Source organism: Acinonyx jubatus, chromosome E4, assembly GCF_027475565.1.
Source record: "Acinonyx jubatus isolate Ajub_Pintada_27869175 chromosome E4, VMU_Ajub_asm_v1.0, whole genome shotgun sequence".
NCBI lineage: Eukaryota > Metazoa > Chordata > Mammalia > Carnivora > Felidae > Acinonyx > Acinonyx jubatus.
This window is the reverse complement of record NC_069395.1, coordinates 15,958,100-15,977,566: the sequence shown is the minus strand read 5'-3', so window position 1 is coordinate 15,977,566 and position 19,467 is coordinate 15,958,100. Positions and strand designations below refer to the sequence as shown.

At 37.6% G+C, this 19,467-nt stretch overlaps 1 protein-coding gene across 3 annotated transcripts in view; it reads left to right on the top strand.

Annotated features, from left to right (window-relative positions):
- KCTD3 (potassium channel tetramerization domain containing 3) overlaps nucleotides 1–19,467 on the top strand; it is a 58,223-nt gene that overhangs the window by 7,763 nt on the left and 30,993 nt on the right. For 2 of the 3 annotated variants that reach the window (XR_008293359.1, XM_027074962.2), the window contains exons 5-9: nucleotides 3,588–3,646; nucleotides 3,924–4,004; nucleotides 4,935–5,075; nucleotides 5,788–5,878; nucleotides 10,442–10,632. Coding sequence is in view for 2 of the 3 variants with exons in the window: in XM_027074962.2 (XP_026930763.1) it covers nucleotides 3,588–3,646; nucleotides 3,924–4,004; nucleotides 4,935–5,075; nucleotides 5,788–5,878; nucleotides 10,442–10,632 (563 nt within the window). In the remaining variant the exon portion in view is untranslated. Of the gene's footprint in view, nucleotides 1–3,587; nucleotides 3,647–3,851; nucleotides 4,005–4,934; nucleotides 5,076–5,787; nucleotides 5,879–10,441; nucleotides 10,633–19,467 lie in introns of all 3 variants that reach the window. The other variant, XM_053209763.1, reaches the window with a different exon arrangement.

Sequence of the window (19,467 nt, the reverse complement as noted above, 5' to 3'; positions counted from 1 at the left end):
GCGTCATGTCCAATACGTGAGTTTTATAGATTGTAGATAAACGAATGACCGTTTAAACTGTTACTTTTACTTTGCCAACATCTGGATTCCTACTAAGAATTTACAGTCTAATTTGCCTTTATTATTCTTTTATTCCCTATATTCCTAGTGAACTTTCACTGAAGATCTCTTTATACTTTTTTAGACACAGCTTTTAAAATTCCAATTGTTTAGAGGTGCCTGGCTGGCTCAGTTGGTGAAGTATGTGCCTCTTGATCTGAGGGTTGTGAGTTCAAGCCCCATGTTGGGTATAGAGATTACTTAAAAATAAAATCTAAAAAATATTTTAAAAATTCTAGTTGTTTATTTGACCTGCTTCTTAATAATATTATGTAAGTTTTGGCTTATATTTACTGGAATATGAACTCCTTAAAGATGACAAAAATCTTTTGGTCTCTTGTTTCCTGTGATTTTTCCAGTGTTAAAACAGTGCATATAAAACAAAAAAGACTGCATATAGTCACTTTGTAGCTTTTCAGTAGATATTTACTGAATCAATAAAAGAGTTTCTTGGAGCTTTTTGGGTTTTTTTTGGTCCGTGGAGGTGGCAAATAAGTTACTAACTACTTGAAAAATATTATATTGACTCATAGAATTTGATGAAAGAAGCCTAAATTTACTTGTGGTTGATTTCTTGTGACTAGTTCACAGCTAGATAACCCAGGAAAGGCAGAATTAGTAAGAATTAAATATCTGTATTTATTGATTGTGCTTCTTATAAATTGCTATGTTACTTCATTTAAAGAGGCCTATCAAATTAAAATTCTCTAAGTAGTAGTACCTTTCAAAAGAAGATGGGAAGGAATTTAAAAAATACTGTATTCTAATTTTCTACCTTCCATAAAATTCTTCTGTTGCCCTTATCACACTGTGCTATAATTACCATATTTGTTTTCTTGTCCTCCCCAGGAGACTGGGTTCAAGAACTGTTGTGACCTGAGACACCTTGTAATTAGCCAGCACTATTGTGCTGTTTACACAGATGGTTTTGAAAAGAAAGGTTTAACTGTTTTTGTGTTAAACCAGTCACAACCAATTTGACAAACAAAAGCAATTTAACATTGCAGTTGTACGTGTTTATTAAACACAAGGAATTGTTTAAAAGACCTTTTTTGGAGCAGTTTTAGGTTTCCAACAAAATCAAGAGGAAGATACAGAGATCTCTCATGTACTCCTGTTCCTACACATGCATAGCCTACCCCATTATCAACATCACTTTCCAGAATGGTACTTTTTTTTTTTCATGCCAAGGGTGAACCTCCATTGACACATCATAACCACGCAAAGTTCATAGTTTACATTATAGTTAACTCTAGGTCTTGTGTATTCTGTGGGTTTAGACAAATGTATAATGACATGTGTCCATCATTTTAATATCATAGAAAATATTTTCACTAACTTAATCTTTTGTGCTCTGACTGTTGATCCCCCCCCCCGCCCCCCTGCAACCATTGATCTTTTCATTATCTCCATAATTTTGCCTTTTCCAGAATGTCTTATGCTTGGAATAATACCGTAGGTAGGCTCTTCAGATTGTCTTTTCTTTCGCCAGTTTCACACTGTTTTGATTACTATAGCTTTATGGTAAATGTCATGGTTGAGTACTGGCAGTCCTCCAATTTTATTCTCCCTCAATATTGTGTTGACCATTCTGGGTCTTTTCACTCTCCATATAAACTCTAGAATCAGTTTGTCAATATCCATAAAATAACTTGCTAGAATTTTGATTAGGATTTAATTGAATTTCAGATGAAGTTGTAAAGAACTGACATGTTAACAAAACTGAATTTTCTAATCCATGAACATGGAATATCATTCCATTTACTTAGTTCTTTGATTTTGCTCATTAGAGTTATGTAGTTTGCTTCATATAGATCTTAACATATTTTTTGTTAGATTTATACCTAAATAATTGTTTTTGGTGGTACTAATGTAAATGGTATTATGTTTTTAATTTTAAATTCCACTATTCATTATTAGTACATAGCGATTGACTTTTATATACTAACCTTGTATCCTGCAACCTTACTATAATCGTTTATTAGTTCTAGGAGTTTTTTGTTTGTACTTTTGGATTTTCTACATAGATAACCATGTCATCTGTGAGTAACAGTTGTATGTTCTCTGTGTGCCTTTATTACAGTTCTTGCCTTATGGCATTATTGAGAATTTTTGCACCAATGTTCATGAGAGATACTGGTCTGTACTCTTCTTATAGTGTCTTAGTTTTGGTATTAGGGTAATACTGGCCTTATAAAATGAGTTAGGAAATATTCCTATTTCTAACTTCTGAAAGAGATTATAGAGAATTGGTATGATTTTTTAACTTAAATGTTTGGTAGAATTCACTAGTGAATCTTTCTGGGTCTGTTGCTTTCTGTTTTGATTCAATTCCTTTAGTAGGTATAGGCCCATACGGATTGTCTCTTTTTTTCTTGTGTGAGTTTCAGCAAATGATACCTTTCAAAGAATTGGTCCATTTCATCTTGGTTATCAAATTTGTGGGAAAAGAATTGTTGACAGTATTCTTTTATTATCCTTTTAATTTTTAGTGATGTTGCTCTTTTTTCTTCCCAGGCAATATTTTTAAAGTAAGGACAAGTTATAACTGCAAGTCAAAATGAATCATTAGTATTGTAAGCTCTTAATCTTCTGTTCTTTTTACTTTTTATTTTCATATTATTTAATGGTCCTATAACATCTTCTAGTAAGCTTAGCCCTTTTTAAGGCTAGTCTTCCCCCCCCCCACTTTTTCTTTATATTTTTATTTTTGGTTTCTGATGAAAAAAGTCATTTATCTGGATTTCTTTGTTCAACAAATATTTATTACATAATTATTATATACAGTCATTATGCAAGGTATATGAAAATGGATGGATCATGCGCTTGTAGGGATCTTAAGAAAGTTTTTTTTTAATGTTATTTATTTTGGAGAGAGAGAGAGATAGAGGGAGAGCCAGGGAAGAGCAGAGAGAGAGAGGGAAACATAGAATCCTAAGCAGGCTCCTGGCTCTGAGCTGTCAGCACAGAGCCAGACATGGGGCTCAAACTCAAACCAGGAGATGGTGACCTGAGCCAAAGTTGGACGCTGAGCCACCCAGGCGCCTGGAGTAGGGATCTTTATAGTATAATTGGGGAGGTTAAAATATATATAGAAATAATTATGATAAAAATTTAAAAGCAATAAATGTCATACAAGAATGATTCTTACTCTTATTTGCCTTATTAGGTATTTCTTGATAATTTATTCGTATTAACCCTCTGAAGCCCTAATTTCTCAGTTACCCAATTTATCTACACGGGAATGGTTTTTAAGTAAAAAAATGTTTTCGTTGGCATGCGTTTTGTTTTTTGTTTGTTTGTTTTGTTTTGTTTTATTTAGAGCTTTTAAAATGACTAAAGATATTAGGAGAAGAGTAAGTTTTAAAGCCTTATGACTTTGTTCACTAAGAATGTAGTACTTTTTCCCTCTGCTTCAGATAATCCAAGTTGCCAGTGTTGGAGGATTTATATCATTTGTTTGGTGTTTTGTTTTTTTTTTTTTGTAGGGGAGTAAGTATTAATGTTCTCAGGCATGAAGCAGAATTTTATGGAATCACTCCATTAGGTATGTGTTGTCCTAATAATTTTGTTTTTATGATTTGACTTTTCATGTGGTAAACTTGTCTAATGAAGTATGTTTTATACCAGGTCCTGTTTTTTGATGACCTGGTTCAGTGTGCTTACTTTTTGTGGTTTTTCATAGTAAAAAGATGTTGTCAACTGATTTAACTTAAACATTTTCCTTTTCTTTCCTTATCCTCTTTAACTAGAGAAAATAAAAATGGAGTACTATTTTTCTGTTTGCATGTACTCTTGACAAGTTTGCTTTGAAATGTTTTTAGTAAGAAGGCTTCTCCTCTGCGAAGAACTGGAACGCTCATCTTGCGGCAGTGTCCTTTTTCATGGTTACTTGCCTCCACCAGGTACTTCTGCTTCGTTTAGCTAGTCTTTAAGAAAATTTGTTTTTTCATCGTTTGGCAAATACAGGCATGTAGAGAGGAAAATCTGTTTTCTTGATTATTGAGTTTCTTGTGTATAAATATGCTAGGAATGCTGAGAACTTTAATTTTAACAGAAGTCCTACTGTATGTTAGAGTGGGGATGTGCCAAGCTTTTTCTTTTCTGTAAAAAGCCAGACAGGCTTGTAGGCTAGAAGATCTGGATGGCAACTACTCAGCCCTGTCGTACGCTCTGCGGACATGAACGGATGCAACCAGTACAACTTTATTGATGTAAACAGCCATGGCCCGTAGCCTGCCAGCCCGTGTTAGAGCACCGGCTGTCAGTGTCCTTTCTGTAGAACCCCGGGAGCTCTGCAGGCATAGGCCAGTGTACGAGAGAGAGGCCGTGAGGCGCCTGTCATCCCTGCCCCACCTCGGTCAGTTAGGAGACTTTTGCCTTTACCTTTGTTAAGCTGGGCTTCTGAGCAAGATTTCATTCCAAAACAGACTCTTCTGCCAAATAAAAGACATTTAGTAAAAGGGGCAGTTGAGCTGTAAAGCAGTTTCCGTGAATGCCTTGTACCGAACGCAAAGCAACTGGAAACACTGTAAACAGACAGCAAATGTGAACACTGGTGACAACTGAATTAATGATTGATTTCAGTAAGCTAGAGTTAGCTAAAATGGAATATAACGTGATTGATAAATAGAAATCTGTTGAAAGAATTTATTTCATTTTCATTTTGTTGTTTTTCACAGTAATTAAATTATTTGTAATAAATTGCTATATTGGAAGGCATGTTTTAGCTATGATGAAATTCACATTTGTATGTTTCTTTGGTACAGTGTGAAATTATAAATTTTTGGTAGGTGAATTTAGAAATAAATGTCCCTTATTATTTCTTTTTATAGGTATTCCTAGTCGTAAAATAAACAACACAACTAGATCCTCTGCTGGTTCTAGGAATGGATTAAATTCCACAGAAAGTGAAGCTCGGGGAAATGGTACCCAGCCTGCTCTCTCTGGAACTGGAGAAGAGACTGTTAGGCTAGGTAAACAAAGATTACAGAAGTAGACAGGAAAAAAAAAAATGCAAATGGTTTTAGTTCTGAGTGATACTGAGTAATTATTTTTTAAAGATGTGATCTTTGCCTTACCTGTCTTTTTAATGTAAATATATCATTTATATTTTTATATCTCATTTGACATATAATTTATTTAAAAAGTTTGTGATCATCTGTCTGCTCTAAATCTTTAGGAGTTGACAAACCTTTTTTTTAAACATTTCTTCATTATTGAGAGACAGAGAGAGACAGAGCACGAGCATGGGAGGGACAGAGAGAGGGGTAGAAACAGAATCTGAAGCAGGCTCCAGGCTCTGAGTTGTCAGCACAGAGCCCGACGTGGGGCTTGAACCCACGAGCAGTGAGATCATGACCTGAGCTGAAGTCGGACGCCCAACCGACTGAGCGGTGCCCCGACAAACTTTTTATGTTAAAGAAACAGGTGCCCCGACACCCAGGTGCCCTGACAAACTTTTTATGTTAAAGAAACAGTAAACATTTTAGGCTCTGTCAGAACTGTTTGACTCTGCCATTGCAGCATTGAAAACAGCCAAGGATAATATGTAAATAAATGTGCATGGCTGTGTTTCAGCCAAACTTTATTAAGCAAAACAGGTAGAAGACTGGAATCAGCCCATGGGCCATAGTATACGCACCCCGGCTTTAGAACATTAACCACTTCTTTTTCTAAAATCAACAGGGTTTCCTGTGGATCCACGAAAGGTGCTAATTGTGGCTGGCCATCACAACTGGATTGTAGCTGCATATGCTCATTTCGCTGTGTGTTACAGGTACTGTATAAGTAATAAAGGTTTGTTTTTGGAGAGGTGTAGTTCTTAATAATTGTGATTTTATATTTACAGACATGAGTTGTTAGTCATATTTTTTTTCTGTGTATTTTGCCCACTTCTGTGTCTCTTGACTAGATTTTGTTTCATTTATGTAATTAATTTGATAAATGTTCTGATAGCTTTTATATATCTTTCCCATTTAATATCAACTGTGATAGAATTGAGGTATCTTGAGGTTATTTCTTTTTGCTTATTCTGTCCAGCTCTTGAATCACTTTAACTATTAAGTGGCTAGGCAGAATTATTAATAGGAGTCTTGTGATTTTCTGTCTATAGTGATTTCAGTCTTTTGTACTCTGTAGGTGAGGGTAGTAAGACTTGGTCATGACTTTCAAAGAGTTGGGAGTGAGGTATTGAAGCAGGACAATTGTGGACAGCAGTGATATGGTTTAATGTCTGTAATCTGTGAGACTTACACAGAGGTGGTTTGGTTTTACTAATTCTTGCATTCTCAGAAACTAAGAGAGAATGAAAAAGAATGTAGTGGAGACCAGTGGTTCTGTTTTTTTAAATTGGAGAAGGGGTAGGATTCTTTGTTAACAATCACTGTATACAGTGTTACTCTGACAGAGTGGCATAGTAGCACATAGACGGTTGTGATTATTATCCCACTTAATTGCTAAAAAATAAAAGAATATATAAACATATTGTCACCATTGAGTTTAGTTAAGAAAAAATAGCCACAATAGATTAAAAATATGAAAAATAACTTATAGAGTTTACAGATGTATTTTAAAGAATCCCAGATGTATTTGTTTAAATCTGAGCTTATTGGTAGGTTAGCCATTTGGGTAAAAAAGCCTTTTGTAACAATAATCTCTATGTTATATTTTCATTGCAATAGAGAGTTAGTGCAAACTTTTCCTTCTGAGAGTATTCTGTTTTTTTATTTTAATTATTAAATAGTATGGAAATGACTTTTTGGGTGATTTCTTTGGGGGATGACTTTTATATGAAGCAAGACTGATTTGAAAAAAGGAATTTTTTGAGGGGAGGTGTTTTGAACTTAAGGGCTGTGGCTCTAAGTTGAGAAAACTATTTTAGACTTTATTTTTTATTTGGTTAAATATTATGTACGTGTTTTTATTAATAAGGAATTCCAGAGGAGTTGTGAAATAATTATGTTACCCAGGTGTAACCTCTGTTATTGCACAGCAGTACTGAAGATTGCTACTTGCCACACAGAGACATGCAGTATTGCACAAAATTTCCCTCACTGAGTGACAAATATCAGAAGGATGCTGTTACATTTTCCATTTTTTGTGTTTGCTTTTGACCATGGCCTTTCTTTGCTTTCTCTGAGTGTTGTTGATGACAGACTAATTATGCATAGTGACGAAGGAAGAGAATTGAGGATGTATTGCATTTCCTCGTATATGGTTAAATCATTTAACACAGTGGCAATTAGAAGATTTCAAAATAAATACTCAAATGATTTCAGTAGTGTAATCTTTTCCACAAGTTGTTTTTCCACAGCTTTTCATAAATTTAAAACCCTAAAAAATGAAATAGTACATTGAACCCCTGTATGTTCTCACCTAGATTTACTAATTTTCCACATTCTTAGGCTTTACTTTTTTTTTTCCTTCAAATTTCTATTTAAATTCTAGTTAGTTAACACACAGTACAGTGTTGGTTTCAGGAGTAGTTCAGTGGTTCATCACTTACAACACCCAGTGCTCATCCCAACAAGTACCCTGCTTAGTGCCCATCGCCCATCTAGCCCTTCCCCCACTCACCTCTCTCCCTCAGCCCTCAGTTTGTTCACTGACCTTAAGAGTCTCTCATGGTTTGTTTCCCTCTCTCTTTTTTTTCCTCCCTCCCAGGCTTACCTGTTTACTTTTGTATATCTATGTTACTGAAGAGAGGTTGTGTAAATTGTTGCCCTCCGGGAGCTTTTCGATCTTTAATCCATTCGGAACTTGCTTTTGGTTTATGGTGTGAGATTTAGGGATCTATTTTCTTTTCTTCCAAGAGGGTAGTAGCTAATTATGTTCTGATTATTTATCACATAAATTATCCTTTCCTCAGTGAATTTGCAAGCCCTCCTTTATCTTGCTTTATATTTGTATAGATATACTTGGATCTAATTTTAGACTCTCTTCTAAAATGACCTATTTTATCTGTTCCCATATAATCTGAGGTACTACATATTTGTAGTAAGTTGCACAATGTTGTCGGGGCATGACTCCTCCACTACATTTCTTTTGAGATTTTAATGTGGGTGGTATTCATACTCTTTGCATAAGTCTCCTGATTTCATAGTGTTGGTTCACTGGGCAGGAGTAAGGAGGTAGAGTACCAATCAAAGCTCATCTGTCTTGTTTTACATATTAAGGTTTTGTGTCACTTGTGTGGAAGATGATAAAGCATATATGTTTTTCATCTTTGTATTTGATTTTAACTTAAAAACAATATCACCTATCATATTGAATTAAATTTTCTTTTTTGTTTAATCTTTAATCAGAATAATTGATTTATTCTGAAAGAGAGAGAGAGCACATACATGTAGGAGGGACCGAGAGAGAGGGAATCCCAAGCAGACTCTGTACTCGCAGTGCAGAACCCCATGTGGGCTCAGACTCATGAACTGCGAGATCATGATCTCAGCCGAAACCAGGATTTGGATGCTTAACTGACTGAGTCACCAGGTGCCTCGAGTTAAATTTTCTAATTGTTATAATCACTTTCAAATATGTTGTCCTGATTCTTTTACTCTTTTTTGGCATCCCTATTTTATAATAACCTAATTTCTGTAGAGAAAGGTAACTTATAGGTATGATTTCTGTAAAAGATGAGCTCATATACACTTACATTTCTAAAGTAATGATCACAAAACTTACATCATTAAATTCTGCACAGGGTCTCTATTGAACACTGTCCTGAGCCTCGTATGTGTCTGTGTCTACATCAGCAGCGTGTGGTCACTATTCTCAAGGTGCTGGCAAATCCCTGCATTGTGCCCAGTTTGACAGTTCCTAAGAGGGCCTATATGTCATATCTCAATGTTTGTACATGTTTAGATTTTACTAAATGATTTTTTTCTGTTTATATATCATAACACATGATCCCATCTGGTGGCTGAAGTGAGTAATTGCAGAACCATATAATGCTTAGGAAAAATTGTGCATTTTCTTAAAAAAATTGTGCATTTTCTGTATATTCTTTTGAAGTGAAGGAAATCATTAGTTCTTTGAAATGATAAGGCTGAATTGCATATTTTTGCGAGTTATGGTTGTATTACTTTAGCGTACTTCAAAAAAAATTTTTTTAAGTTTTATGTATTTATTTTGGGGGTAGGGGAGAAAATCCCAAGCAGGCTCTGTGTTGCCAGTGCAGAGCCCATTGTAGGCTTGAACCCACAAGCTGTGAGATCATGACCTGAGCTGAAATCGAGAGTCAGCTGCTCAACCGACTGAGCCCTCCAGGTGCATGTTAGCACACGTTATTAAACAAAATTGAAGTGAAAGTATTTCTACCCAGGTCCTCAGGTAACTGTCATGTATGAACACTGAAGGTTTTTTTGTGATTGTGTGTCAGGTAGTATATAAATGAGCATCGTTTTCTTCATGTTGTGTTTATTGTCATAGGTAAGGCAAATAAAAACTTTACAACTTTGTTTCCATCGGTGTGACTTCAAAAGCAGATATTCCATAGTTAAGGTTGAGGTCATTACTTGTGACTGCATAACTATAAGTTTTGAATGTATGAAGGCTGGCTATATAATTATATGGAATACATGGCTGAAAGACCTAAGTTCAGGTAGGGCAGAAAAATTACTAAAAACTTACAGGTATGTTTATAAGTAATGAAATATTAAAGCATTTATATTCACTCAACTGCAGATCTGAACCGTGGTAGGCTTTATTTATTTGGAAGGAATAGGCTCATGAAATTTTTTCATTTAGGATGAAACCTTTAAAATCAGGCTTTTCCAAAGCCCTACATTTTTTTCATTTGATTGTCCCAGTTTATTGGAATGCATAGTGGTATATACCGGATTATGCCTTCATCTTGGTTTCCCTGGATAGACTATCAGCCCTGTCGCCTGAAGTACCAAAAAATAATAGGTTGATTGTAGGTAGTTACAGTTAATAACTGAATAACTGATTAATAATTGAAAGGAATAATATCCTAAAATTCTGATTTTTGTGACTGTTCTATCCATAGATAATGATAGTAGCACTTTTCTGAGTAGAAAAGTGAAAGATACAATCTTTTTCTTTTTTTTTAAGTTGTTAAAGCTTTTTCAAAATCTGAGTGATTGTTCTAAACTTTCCTTTGGAGAAATATAAAACGCTGGTCTCTTGTTATGTGGCTTATATGTCCTATGTACGTAAATAGAAGATAGCTTAAGAATATTGTTCTGGCTTTGTAGAGGAAATACGTTGGCAGAATCTTGTATTTAATAAATATAGCTGTGATTAATTTTTTTGGAACATTCGTTTGTATTGTTTGCTTAATTGCTGCTGAGTCTAACTTATATTTTATTTTTACTAACAGAATCAAAGAGTCTTCAGGATGGCAACAAGTGTTTACCAGTCCATATTTGGATTGGACTATTGAACGAGTAGCTTTAAATGCAAAAGTGGTTGGAGGTCCACATGGCGACAAAGACAAAATGGTTGCTGTTGCTTCAGAGAGTAGCATCATCTTATGGAGTGTCCAAGATGGAGGGAGCGGAAGTGAAATTGGTAGGGAAGTTCTTGTTTCTGCTGCATTTTGCTGGTATATGTAATATTGTGAAGTTTAAGAGGGTTCGCCCATCAGCATAAGAGCCAACCTGGACCATTACTTAGCTAGAGCTGCCGCATCATCTTTCCAGGGTTCAGTGGTAATAGAACTGCTCAATGTGAGAGGAAAGATCTAGTAAAGATGGGGAAGCTTAGTGTTTTAGGAGAGAGGGGAGAGGTGTTTTTTTTGTTTTTTTTGTTTTTTTACCAGTTTGCTCCAGCTGAAAGCTGGCAGCTTTATGAGCATATATTTTTCCTGGATCCCAGTGAGTGGGACCACTTTCTCTCCAGTTCCATATACTGTGGACCTGAAGATGGGGTAAATAACTGTCTTTCTCGTCCTCGTTTGTTGCTTCTAGAGCAGAAATTCTCAAACTTTTTAATCTCAGAACTACTTTGTACTCTTAAAAAGTCCTTCAAGACCATTAAGAGATTTTGCTAGTGTATATTATATCTATTGTTACTTATCATTAGGGGAATTAAGGCTGAAATTTTTATAAATGTTTATTAATTAGTTTCGAAATAGCAATAATAAACCCATTGTATGGTGACATGAATAACATTTTAATGAAAACTAGCTTTGTTTTCCAGAAATGTTTGTGAGAAGAGTGGCACTGGTTTACAGTTTTGTGAATCTCTAATATTTTACTGAATTCCAGTGCCTGCCTGTTTGTGCATTTAGTCTGCTGCATTATGTGTTTTTGGTTGATCTACATGAAGGAAATTTGGCTTTATGCAGATATGTAGTTGGAAAAAAAACATTTTAATAGTCTTTCCAGGTAATTGTGGACATTGTTTTTTTGCTACTTTTCCTAAACATTTGAAATCGTATCAATGAACTTTGCATACTCTGTTCAACTGAAATTCATCAATCTGTCTTATTTAGTTTTTAATTTTTTTAATGTTTATTTTTGAGAGAGAGAGACAGACAAAGCATGAGTGGGGGGGAGGGGCAGAGAAAGAGAGAGACACAGAATCTGAAGCAGGCTCCAGGCTCTGAGCTGTCAGCCCAGAGCCCGACGCGGGGCTCGAACCCACTAACCGTGAGATCATGACCTGAGCCAAAGTTGGACACTTAACCGACTGAGCTACCCAGGTGCCCCTCAGCAGTCTATTTTATACTTTGAATGGATGTTTTATCCATGCGTGGTTTTGTGACATCATGCATTGGTCATTTGGAAAACGTTGGTTTACTGAGTTATGGAGACCTTCCAAATGTTGATATCTTTCATCGTACAATATCCAGGAAAAAAATCACTACTTATCACGCGTCTAAATTCTAATGTATTGGGACACCGTCACATTCCCTGTGGTAGATAAAAGTTTTCCACAATTCCAATTTTCACTTGAATCATTGAATTTTTATCATTGAAATAACAGGCTTATTTTGTTCTCTTTTGAGGGAAGTCTACTAAGTACTCAAATCTGAATTACAATGGTTTGTCACCCTTTCAGATAAAAATGACATTCTGTGAAAAGAGCTGCTAGGTTAGCTCTCAGCTCCAGCATTGGAGATGCTTTTCCTTGACTGACGTACACATAGTACTTAGTTACACGGAATATTAAGAACACATATACTCAAAATTGAGATTGAGTCAGTACAAAATGCTATATAAATTGCTTCATCAAAGACATTCTTAAACTGGCCTTTTTTTCTTTCCTTGCGAGAGTGTGTGGCAGAGAATTGAATGACTGCTGGTACAGTTTGGTGCCCCTGCTTTAATTTGTGCTCAGGTGCCTGCCATTGTCACCCACGTTGCTTTGCATACCTATCGTCAGTGCAACTGTCAACACAGATGTTTAAGTTTTTAATGTTTCGAGTATTTCAACACCACATGCGTTTGTGGCCGTACATTCACGCAAAAGATCTTTAATGATTGATGGGTTCTGACACCAAATTAATAGAAGCAAAATACCAGGGTCAGCTACATCTGTATATGAATCTGTTTGCAGGACAAAAATGTAGTCTGGCTCACAGATACAAAAATGTAGTCTGTCTCTGCCAAGTCTTTAATTCAGGAACTTACTGTGTAATTGAAAAGTGGCAGCATTGTGATTTTTTTTTACTGACTTTTCATCTAGTAGGCATTCGGCATTGTCATGCGTCCCGGGCTTTCTCAGCTGCTAGCAGTTGTGTGCGCCTCTCTAGCCAGTCCAGCACCATAATTACCCTGTAAAGTGCTTCAGTGCCTCTTTCATTTCTACTTTGAAATTTTATAACAGTTCTGGCTTTTGAAGACCTTTTCACATCTTCATTTAAAATATTTTTTCTAGGGGCACATGAGTGGCTCAGTTGGATGAGCGTCCGGCTCTTGATTTCGGCTCAGGTTAAGATCCCAGGGTCATGGAATCGAGCCCCATTTTGGGCTCCGTGCTGAGCATGGAGCCTGCTTGGAATTCTCTCTCCCTCTGCCCCCCTCCCCTGCTGGCACATGCTCGTTCTCTCTCTCTCTCAAATAAAAATAAGTTTTTTTGTTTTTTTGTTTTTTTTAAGTTCATTTATTTTGAGAGAGACAGAGTGCGAACAGGGGAGGGAGGGGCAGAGAGAGGGAGAATCTCGAGTAGGCTCTGTGCTTTCAGTGCAGAACCCAGCACTAGGGTTGAATTCACAAATCTGTGAGATCACGACCTGGGCTGGAATGGAGTCAGATGCTCAACCAACTGAGCCACCCAAGTGTCCCAAAATACTTGTGTTTAAACTGAGTATGTGATCTCAGTGTGCCCACAACTGGCATTAGGGTAGTATTCAGAAATGTTCTGTTGGATAGGCACAATAAGGCAAGTTATCAACATCTATACATTTGAGGGAAATAATAATTTTTGTTAATTCTAATAGTTATTTCCTATTTTCCTATTTTGCTCCAGTCTCCCTTCCATGTCATGTCTATATTTGTCAGCACCTTTAGACTTAGATGGCACAGCTGTGGGTTTTGTAGCAGACAAATGTTTTAATTTTATCATTTTGAAGCCAAAGAACCATCAATAAGTAGATGAAAAATGTATTAGAATAAACTTATTTTAGAATAAAGTATTTCAAACAGTTTCAAATAAAGTTTTAAAATTTGTAGAGGTTTCCAGAGCATTTTTAGTACTAATATTGCAAAACACAGCAAAGTACATATGTCTCAACTGTGTTTCTTTGTAGGCTCGAGGAAAGTTTGGGTTTTAAGGTAATTTTTTGGACAATAAAGAGGTTACAGAGGTTACAGCAGATAAAACTGAAGACAAACAGAACATAGTGGAAGTATTTCCAACAAACTAAGTTAATCTTGGGGGAACTTACAAAGTTAGTTATATCATACAGCTACCAATATAGACAATTCTAGGCAACATAAGAATAGATACATACATTCTGTTAGCTGTCATAGTGATGTCCCCATTATGTCAGGTAGCATCTGGAAGATTCCTCTGTATATTCTTGAGATAATGACAGTAAACAAGGCAAATAATTCTTTAATATTACATAAAAATAGTCTTGACCTCTCAGACTTCTAGAATGTGTCTCAGAGACCCACAGAGACTCACATACCACACTTTGAGAATTATTGTTCTAGACCACTTGCCTTCCCTTCTCTCCAGCTTCCCACCTGACCTCCCCACATTTCAAATCTCCTGTGAGTCATCGGGACTTCTACTTGGTATGTCTTCACCTGGGTCATTATCCTTTAGTGCTTTGAAGTTACCAGCTCTAGTTCCCCAGCTCAAACATTCTTTCACTTCCCTGGGATCTTTACTTATCGCTTCCCTTGTATCAGGTTTGGAATCTGTCATCACATTCCCTCTGGCACAGAGCCTCAGTTTCCTCGCACTACTCCCTTTGCTGTTTTTCCCTGAAGAAACCCCAACCCTGGTGGGGGTGCCTGGGTGGCTCAGTTAAGCATCGTCTGACTTTGACTCAGGTCATGATCTCACGGTTTGTGGGTTCAAGCCCCACATCAGGCTTTGTGCTGACAGCTCAGAGCCTGGAGCCTGCTTCAGATTCTGGGTCTCCCTTTCTGCCTCTCCTCTGCTTGCACTCTGTCTCTCTCTGTCTCTTAAAAATAAATGTTAAAAAATTTTGTTTTTTAAAAAGAAGTCCCAACCCTGGCCAAATCCACCTTTCTACCTGAATAGCTAAATACGACTTGGAAACAGAAATGCATGCATACAAAGCAATACTTCGTCTCCATTCATGACCTCTACTCTCAGGTGGGCCTTTAAAAGCTACCCAGAAATGCTCATGCGTTATCCTTGTCACTTTGCCACTCTCCTAAATGACTATTTCACACTGTTTTCCTTTTCTTTAGACTTCCAGCACTTTCTGCCATTCTCATTGAGAGAGAATATCAAGTCATATCTGTGTATCTGTGCTCGTATACACTGTTGTCCCATGTGTTACCGTGACTAAGTTGTCCCTGCTTTAATCTAAGGCCAACTGCGTGCATTTTGTTGTATAACTAGATCCTGTTTGCTTTCACTTACAAGGAGCAAGGACATTGCTCCAGTAGCCGTTTGCTCTGTCTCCTGCGTCGTAAGGACTGCTCACCTCCTGCTCTTGGACCCTTTCCGCCAGCACACAGCCATGTTGTAATTCTGTGGTGAGAATAACAACAAAAACTACCCTACATTCTCTTCCAGGTTTTGCTCCATTTTTCTGCTTTCCTAAAGCAGAAGATAGGAGTTACCTGAACTTGTTTCAACGTCCTCCTCTGTTCTTTCCTGAAGTTGCTCTAATCATTCTTTTGCCCCCACTGCTTCATAAAACTACTCTTGTTAGTATGACCTGTGGTCTGTACTCTGCTAAATCCTGTGATCAATTCCGAGTCTCCTCTTATTAAAACTTTAGAGCTGTCATTTCATACCATGATTCCTTTCCTTTGGAGGACTTTTCCTCTTTTGGCTTCCAGGATACTTTACAATCCTGATTTTTATCCAACCTCCTTGTGTCTTATCAGTTCCTTTTTGATAGTTCCTCCTCATTTGACTGATTTCAAATTGTTGGAGGGCCCCAGAGCTCATCTTTCCTCTGTATTTATTCTGTTAGTGATCTCATATACTCTAATGGTGCTGTGTGTTGATGATTCACATGTTTATGTGTCTATTGTTGGCCCCTCCTCTGAACTTCAGAATTGTGTTTGTGTGAGGGGTCCCAAAGACCACTTCCAGTTTCAGTGGTTTGCACTCACAGGATTCAGCAAGAGCTACTTAGGGTTATGATTTATTACAATGAAAACATACAAAGCAAAATCAGTAAAAAGACGCATGGGATGAAGTCTAGTGGAAATCAAGTATAAGGTTTCAAGAATTCTCTTCCAGTGGTGTCCCAAAGGACATGCTTAATTTCTCCAGCAATGGATTGTAACAATACCTGTGGAATGACTGCCAGAGAAGCTCATTAGACATTTGGTGCCCAGGATTTTTCCTGGAGGCTAGTCACAGAGGCAGCCTCTGCGTGGCACGTACTAGGGGTCCAGAGTTCCCAAAGGAAAGCAGGTGTTCACCATTAACCCCATTGTTTACACAGTTTAGGTTGTCTGTCACCATGGATTACATTTCCCTTGTCTAGTTTCATGAGTGGAATTACTTAGTATGTATTCTTTTGTGTCTGGCTTCTTTCATTTAGCATAATGTTTCTGAGATTCATCTATATTGTTGTATGTATCAGTGGCCTGTTCCTTTTTATTGCTGAGTAGTAGTCCATTGAATGAGTATCCTAGAATTTGTTTATCCATTTATCTGTTGATGGACATTTGGTTTATTTCCAGTTCAGAGGTGTTATAAATTCAAGAAGTCTTTCTCTGGGCATGTTTTCTTTTCTTTCTTCTCTTGTTTTGTTTTGTTTAGTGAATATGTTTTCTCAAGGTAAATCAAGGTAAATAACCTAGCAGTGGAATTTCTGGGTCATATAAAAAGTGTATGCTTAATGTTATAAGACACTTACAAACTGGTTTCCAGAGCAGTTGTATTATTTTACATTTCTGCTAGCAGTGTATGAGAGGAGTATTATACAGTGATTTTAATGGTGGTTTTAATTGCATTTCGCTGTGGATTAATGATACTGAGTATCTCTTTCATGTGCTTTATTGGCCATTTATATTATTTCTTTTGGGATGTGTCTTTAAATCATTTTCTCAGGGCACCCGGGTGGCTTGGTTGAGCATTCGATTCGGTTCACGTCAAGATCCCAGGGTTGTGGGATCCAGCCCCTCGTGGTTAGGCTCTGCACTAAGTGTAGAATATGCTTGGTGTTCTCTCTCCTCCCTCTGCCCCTCTTCCCCGCTTGTACATGCACTCTCTGTCTCTCTCTCAAAAAATAAAATTAAATTAAAAAAAAATAATTGTTTGGGGCATCTGGGTGGCTCAGTCGGTTAAGTGGCTGACTTTCGCTCAGGTCATGATCTCACAGTTTCGTGAGTTCGAGCCCTGTGTCGCTTCTGTGCTGACAGCTCAGAGCCTGCTTGAGATTCTCCCTCTTTCTCTGCCCCTTGCCTGCTCATGCTCTCTGTGTCTCTCAAAATAAATAAACTAAAAAAAAAAAAAAAAAAAAAAAAAAAAAAAATCATTGTTCTCTTTTTATGAGGTTGTCATTCTATTATTGATTTGTGATAGTTCTTTATATATTCCGGATTAGAGGTTTGCAGCCAGGAATATTATCACCTAGGAGGCATGTGGAAATGTCTGGAGACATTTTTGATTGACACAGCTAAGGGAGTTCTTTGTGTGTATCCCTCTCTCTTCCTCCCTCCCTCCCTCCCTTCCCCTCTCCATTATCTCTTTCTCCTCTCCTTTTATCTTCTTTTTGGAACTCAGCTTTGTATTAGACTACTTCATATTGGTCTAGAGATCACTGAAGCACTGTTGGTTTGTTTCATTTTTCTCCCCATTTTTAAAACAATTTAGATCAGTTTTTTTTTATGCCTTTAATATTATTTACCCATTTTCTTCAGTTAAGCCCATCTAGTAAGTTTTTTATTTGCGATATTGGACTTTTAAGCTGCAAAATGACCTCTTTTGATTCCATTTTAGTTTGTTTTTCTGCTGAGATTTCTTAACCTTTTTACTTAATGACGTTCTAGTTTTTATTGAATCCAGCATATTCATTATAGGTGTTTCGTTATTTTTTGACTTTAATTCCAGTATCTGGATCATCTCATATTTTTATGTCAGGCCCTATTCTACTTTGCACGTCTAGGAAGTTTTGACTGTATGCAGGGCATGTGCATGATACATCATATAGGGGATATGATTATGTTCTCTCTTAGAAGATGTGAGGTTAGTCCTGGTAGACAGTTAAATTACTGGAGGATCTTCTTGATCCTGCTGGCCTTGTTTTTGTGCTCTGTTAAGGGTAGTTAGCCTCGCTCTGCTTGATTTTTTTATTTAAAGGCTTGGCTCCTATTCAGGGGAGTGGTCCTTATTCCTAAAGTGTTGCCTTTTCTGGAGTCTTTACGGAAGGAATGTCTGAGGTGTTCATCCAGGGTTCTCCACTCTTCCTGAGCTGGAGCGACCCATGTAACCTCTGTCACCTGTACTCTGCACTCAGGCCTGTAGCAGCCTTTCTCTTCTGTTTTTTGGGGATTTTTCCTCTGCCCAGGTGCAGTCCGGCCTCTGCCAATGGGTAGGAAACCCGTGTGCAAACCTGTGCCGCCGGCTCACTCACCCTGGCGTGCCTTTTTCTTACCACTTTTGCTCTCAGGTTCTAGCCACCTCATTAGCTGTGCGCTCTACCTCAGTCTCTTCAGTTCAGGGAGAAGCTGTCACTCTGCCCGTGAGTTTGACCTCCCTGTGGTAGGGCCAGTAAAGCACCCTGAACGCCGAAAGCCGGGTGAATGCGGGGCTCCTGGCTATTTCCCACCTTTGCGTCTTCAGCTACCCGTTGTCCGGTGCCTGAACACAGCTGCCTCGTGTGTTGTGGCCTGTTGTTGCTTCACGGTGAGGAAAAATCTGATGCCGTGTGTATGCCATCATGGCTGGCAGTGGGAGTCCTCCCTAACAACTGTAGGGAAAAAGTTTTAACGTTACAACTTTGAAATTATGATACGCTGGTAATTAATTGTACGGAGAGAAAGTTAAGTTGTGTTTTCTCTCCCCTCCCCCACTCCTTTTTTCAAACAGGCGCTTGTAACACGGCAGTGAGTGGAGATTTCAGGCCTTCCTTTGCTTTCAGAGGCCAGTGTGGTAGGGAGCTGTGCTGGGAGATGGTACGTGGTAATTTGTTCATGTCCAGTGAAAGAAACCACTTATTATTACAGATGTTCTTCAAACTTGACAACACCGTCCAAAGAAAACTGTTTGGCTGGTTTGTCTGGGATAGAGCTCTTCTAGAGGTCAGGCTCCTTTCATCTTAACTTGTATAAGGCGGTGCTGCTGGATTGCTGCTATAAGCAGTATTTTGCTGAAAGGGTCCCCGAAGACAGGAACTTGTCATTACTTGTAGCGTGTCTTCCCTGTGGGTAGTAGCCGAGATTGTTGAGCCTAAGCAGGAGTGACACTCTGAGTTTCTTGAGGTCATTCAGAATGTCTTCCTTGATTTCCCTTGACTTCATCCTTCTCTAGAGTAATCGATGTTAGTTGGTTTTCTAGTTTTTATTTCCACCTTTAACGCGGCCCATAGTACTGAATATGGTTGGTTTCACATGTTCTGAACAATTGTTTTGCGTCAAAATTAAAGGACTTCCTAAAATTGTGTTTGAGGTGATGATTTTCTGCTCTGGAGTGGCAGGTTTTTGGGTATGTGTGTTGTATTTTATTTTGCTGGGTTTTTGTTTTTTGGTTTTTTTTTTTTTTTGGTTGACAGGTTTGGTTGAGGTGGTGTAT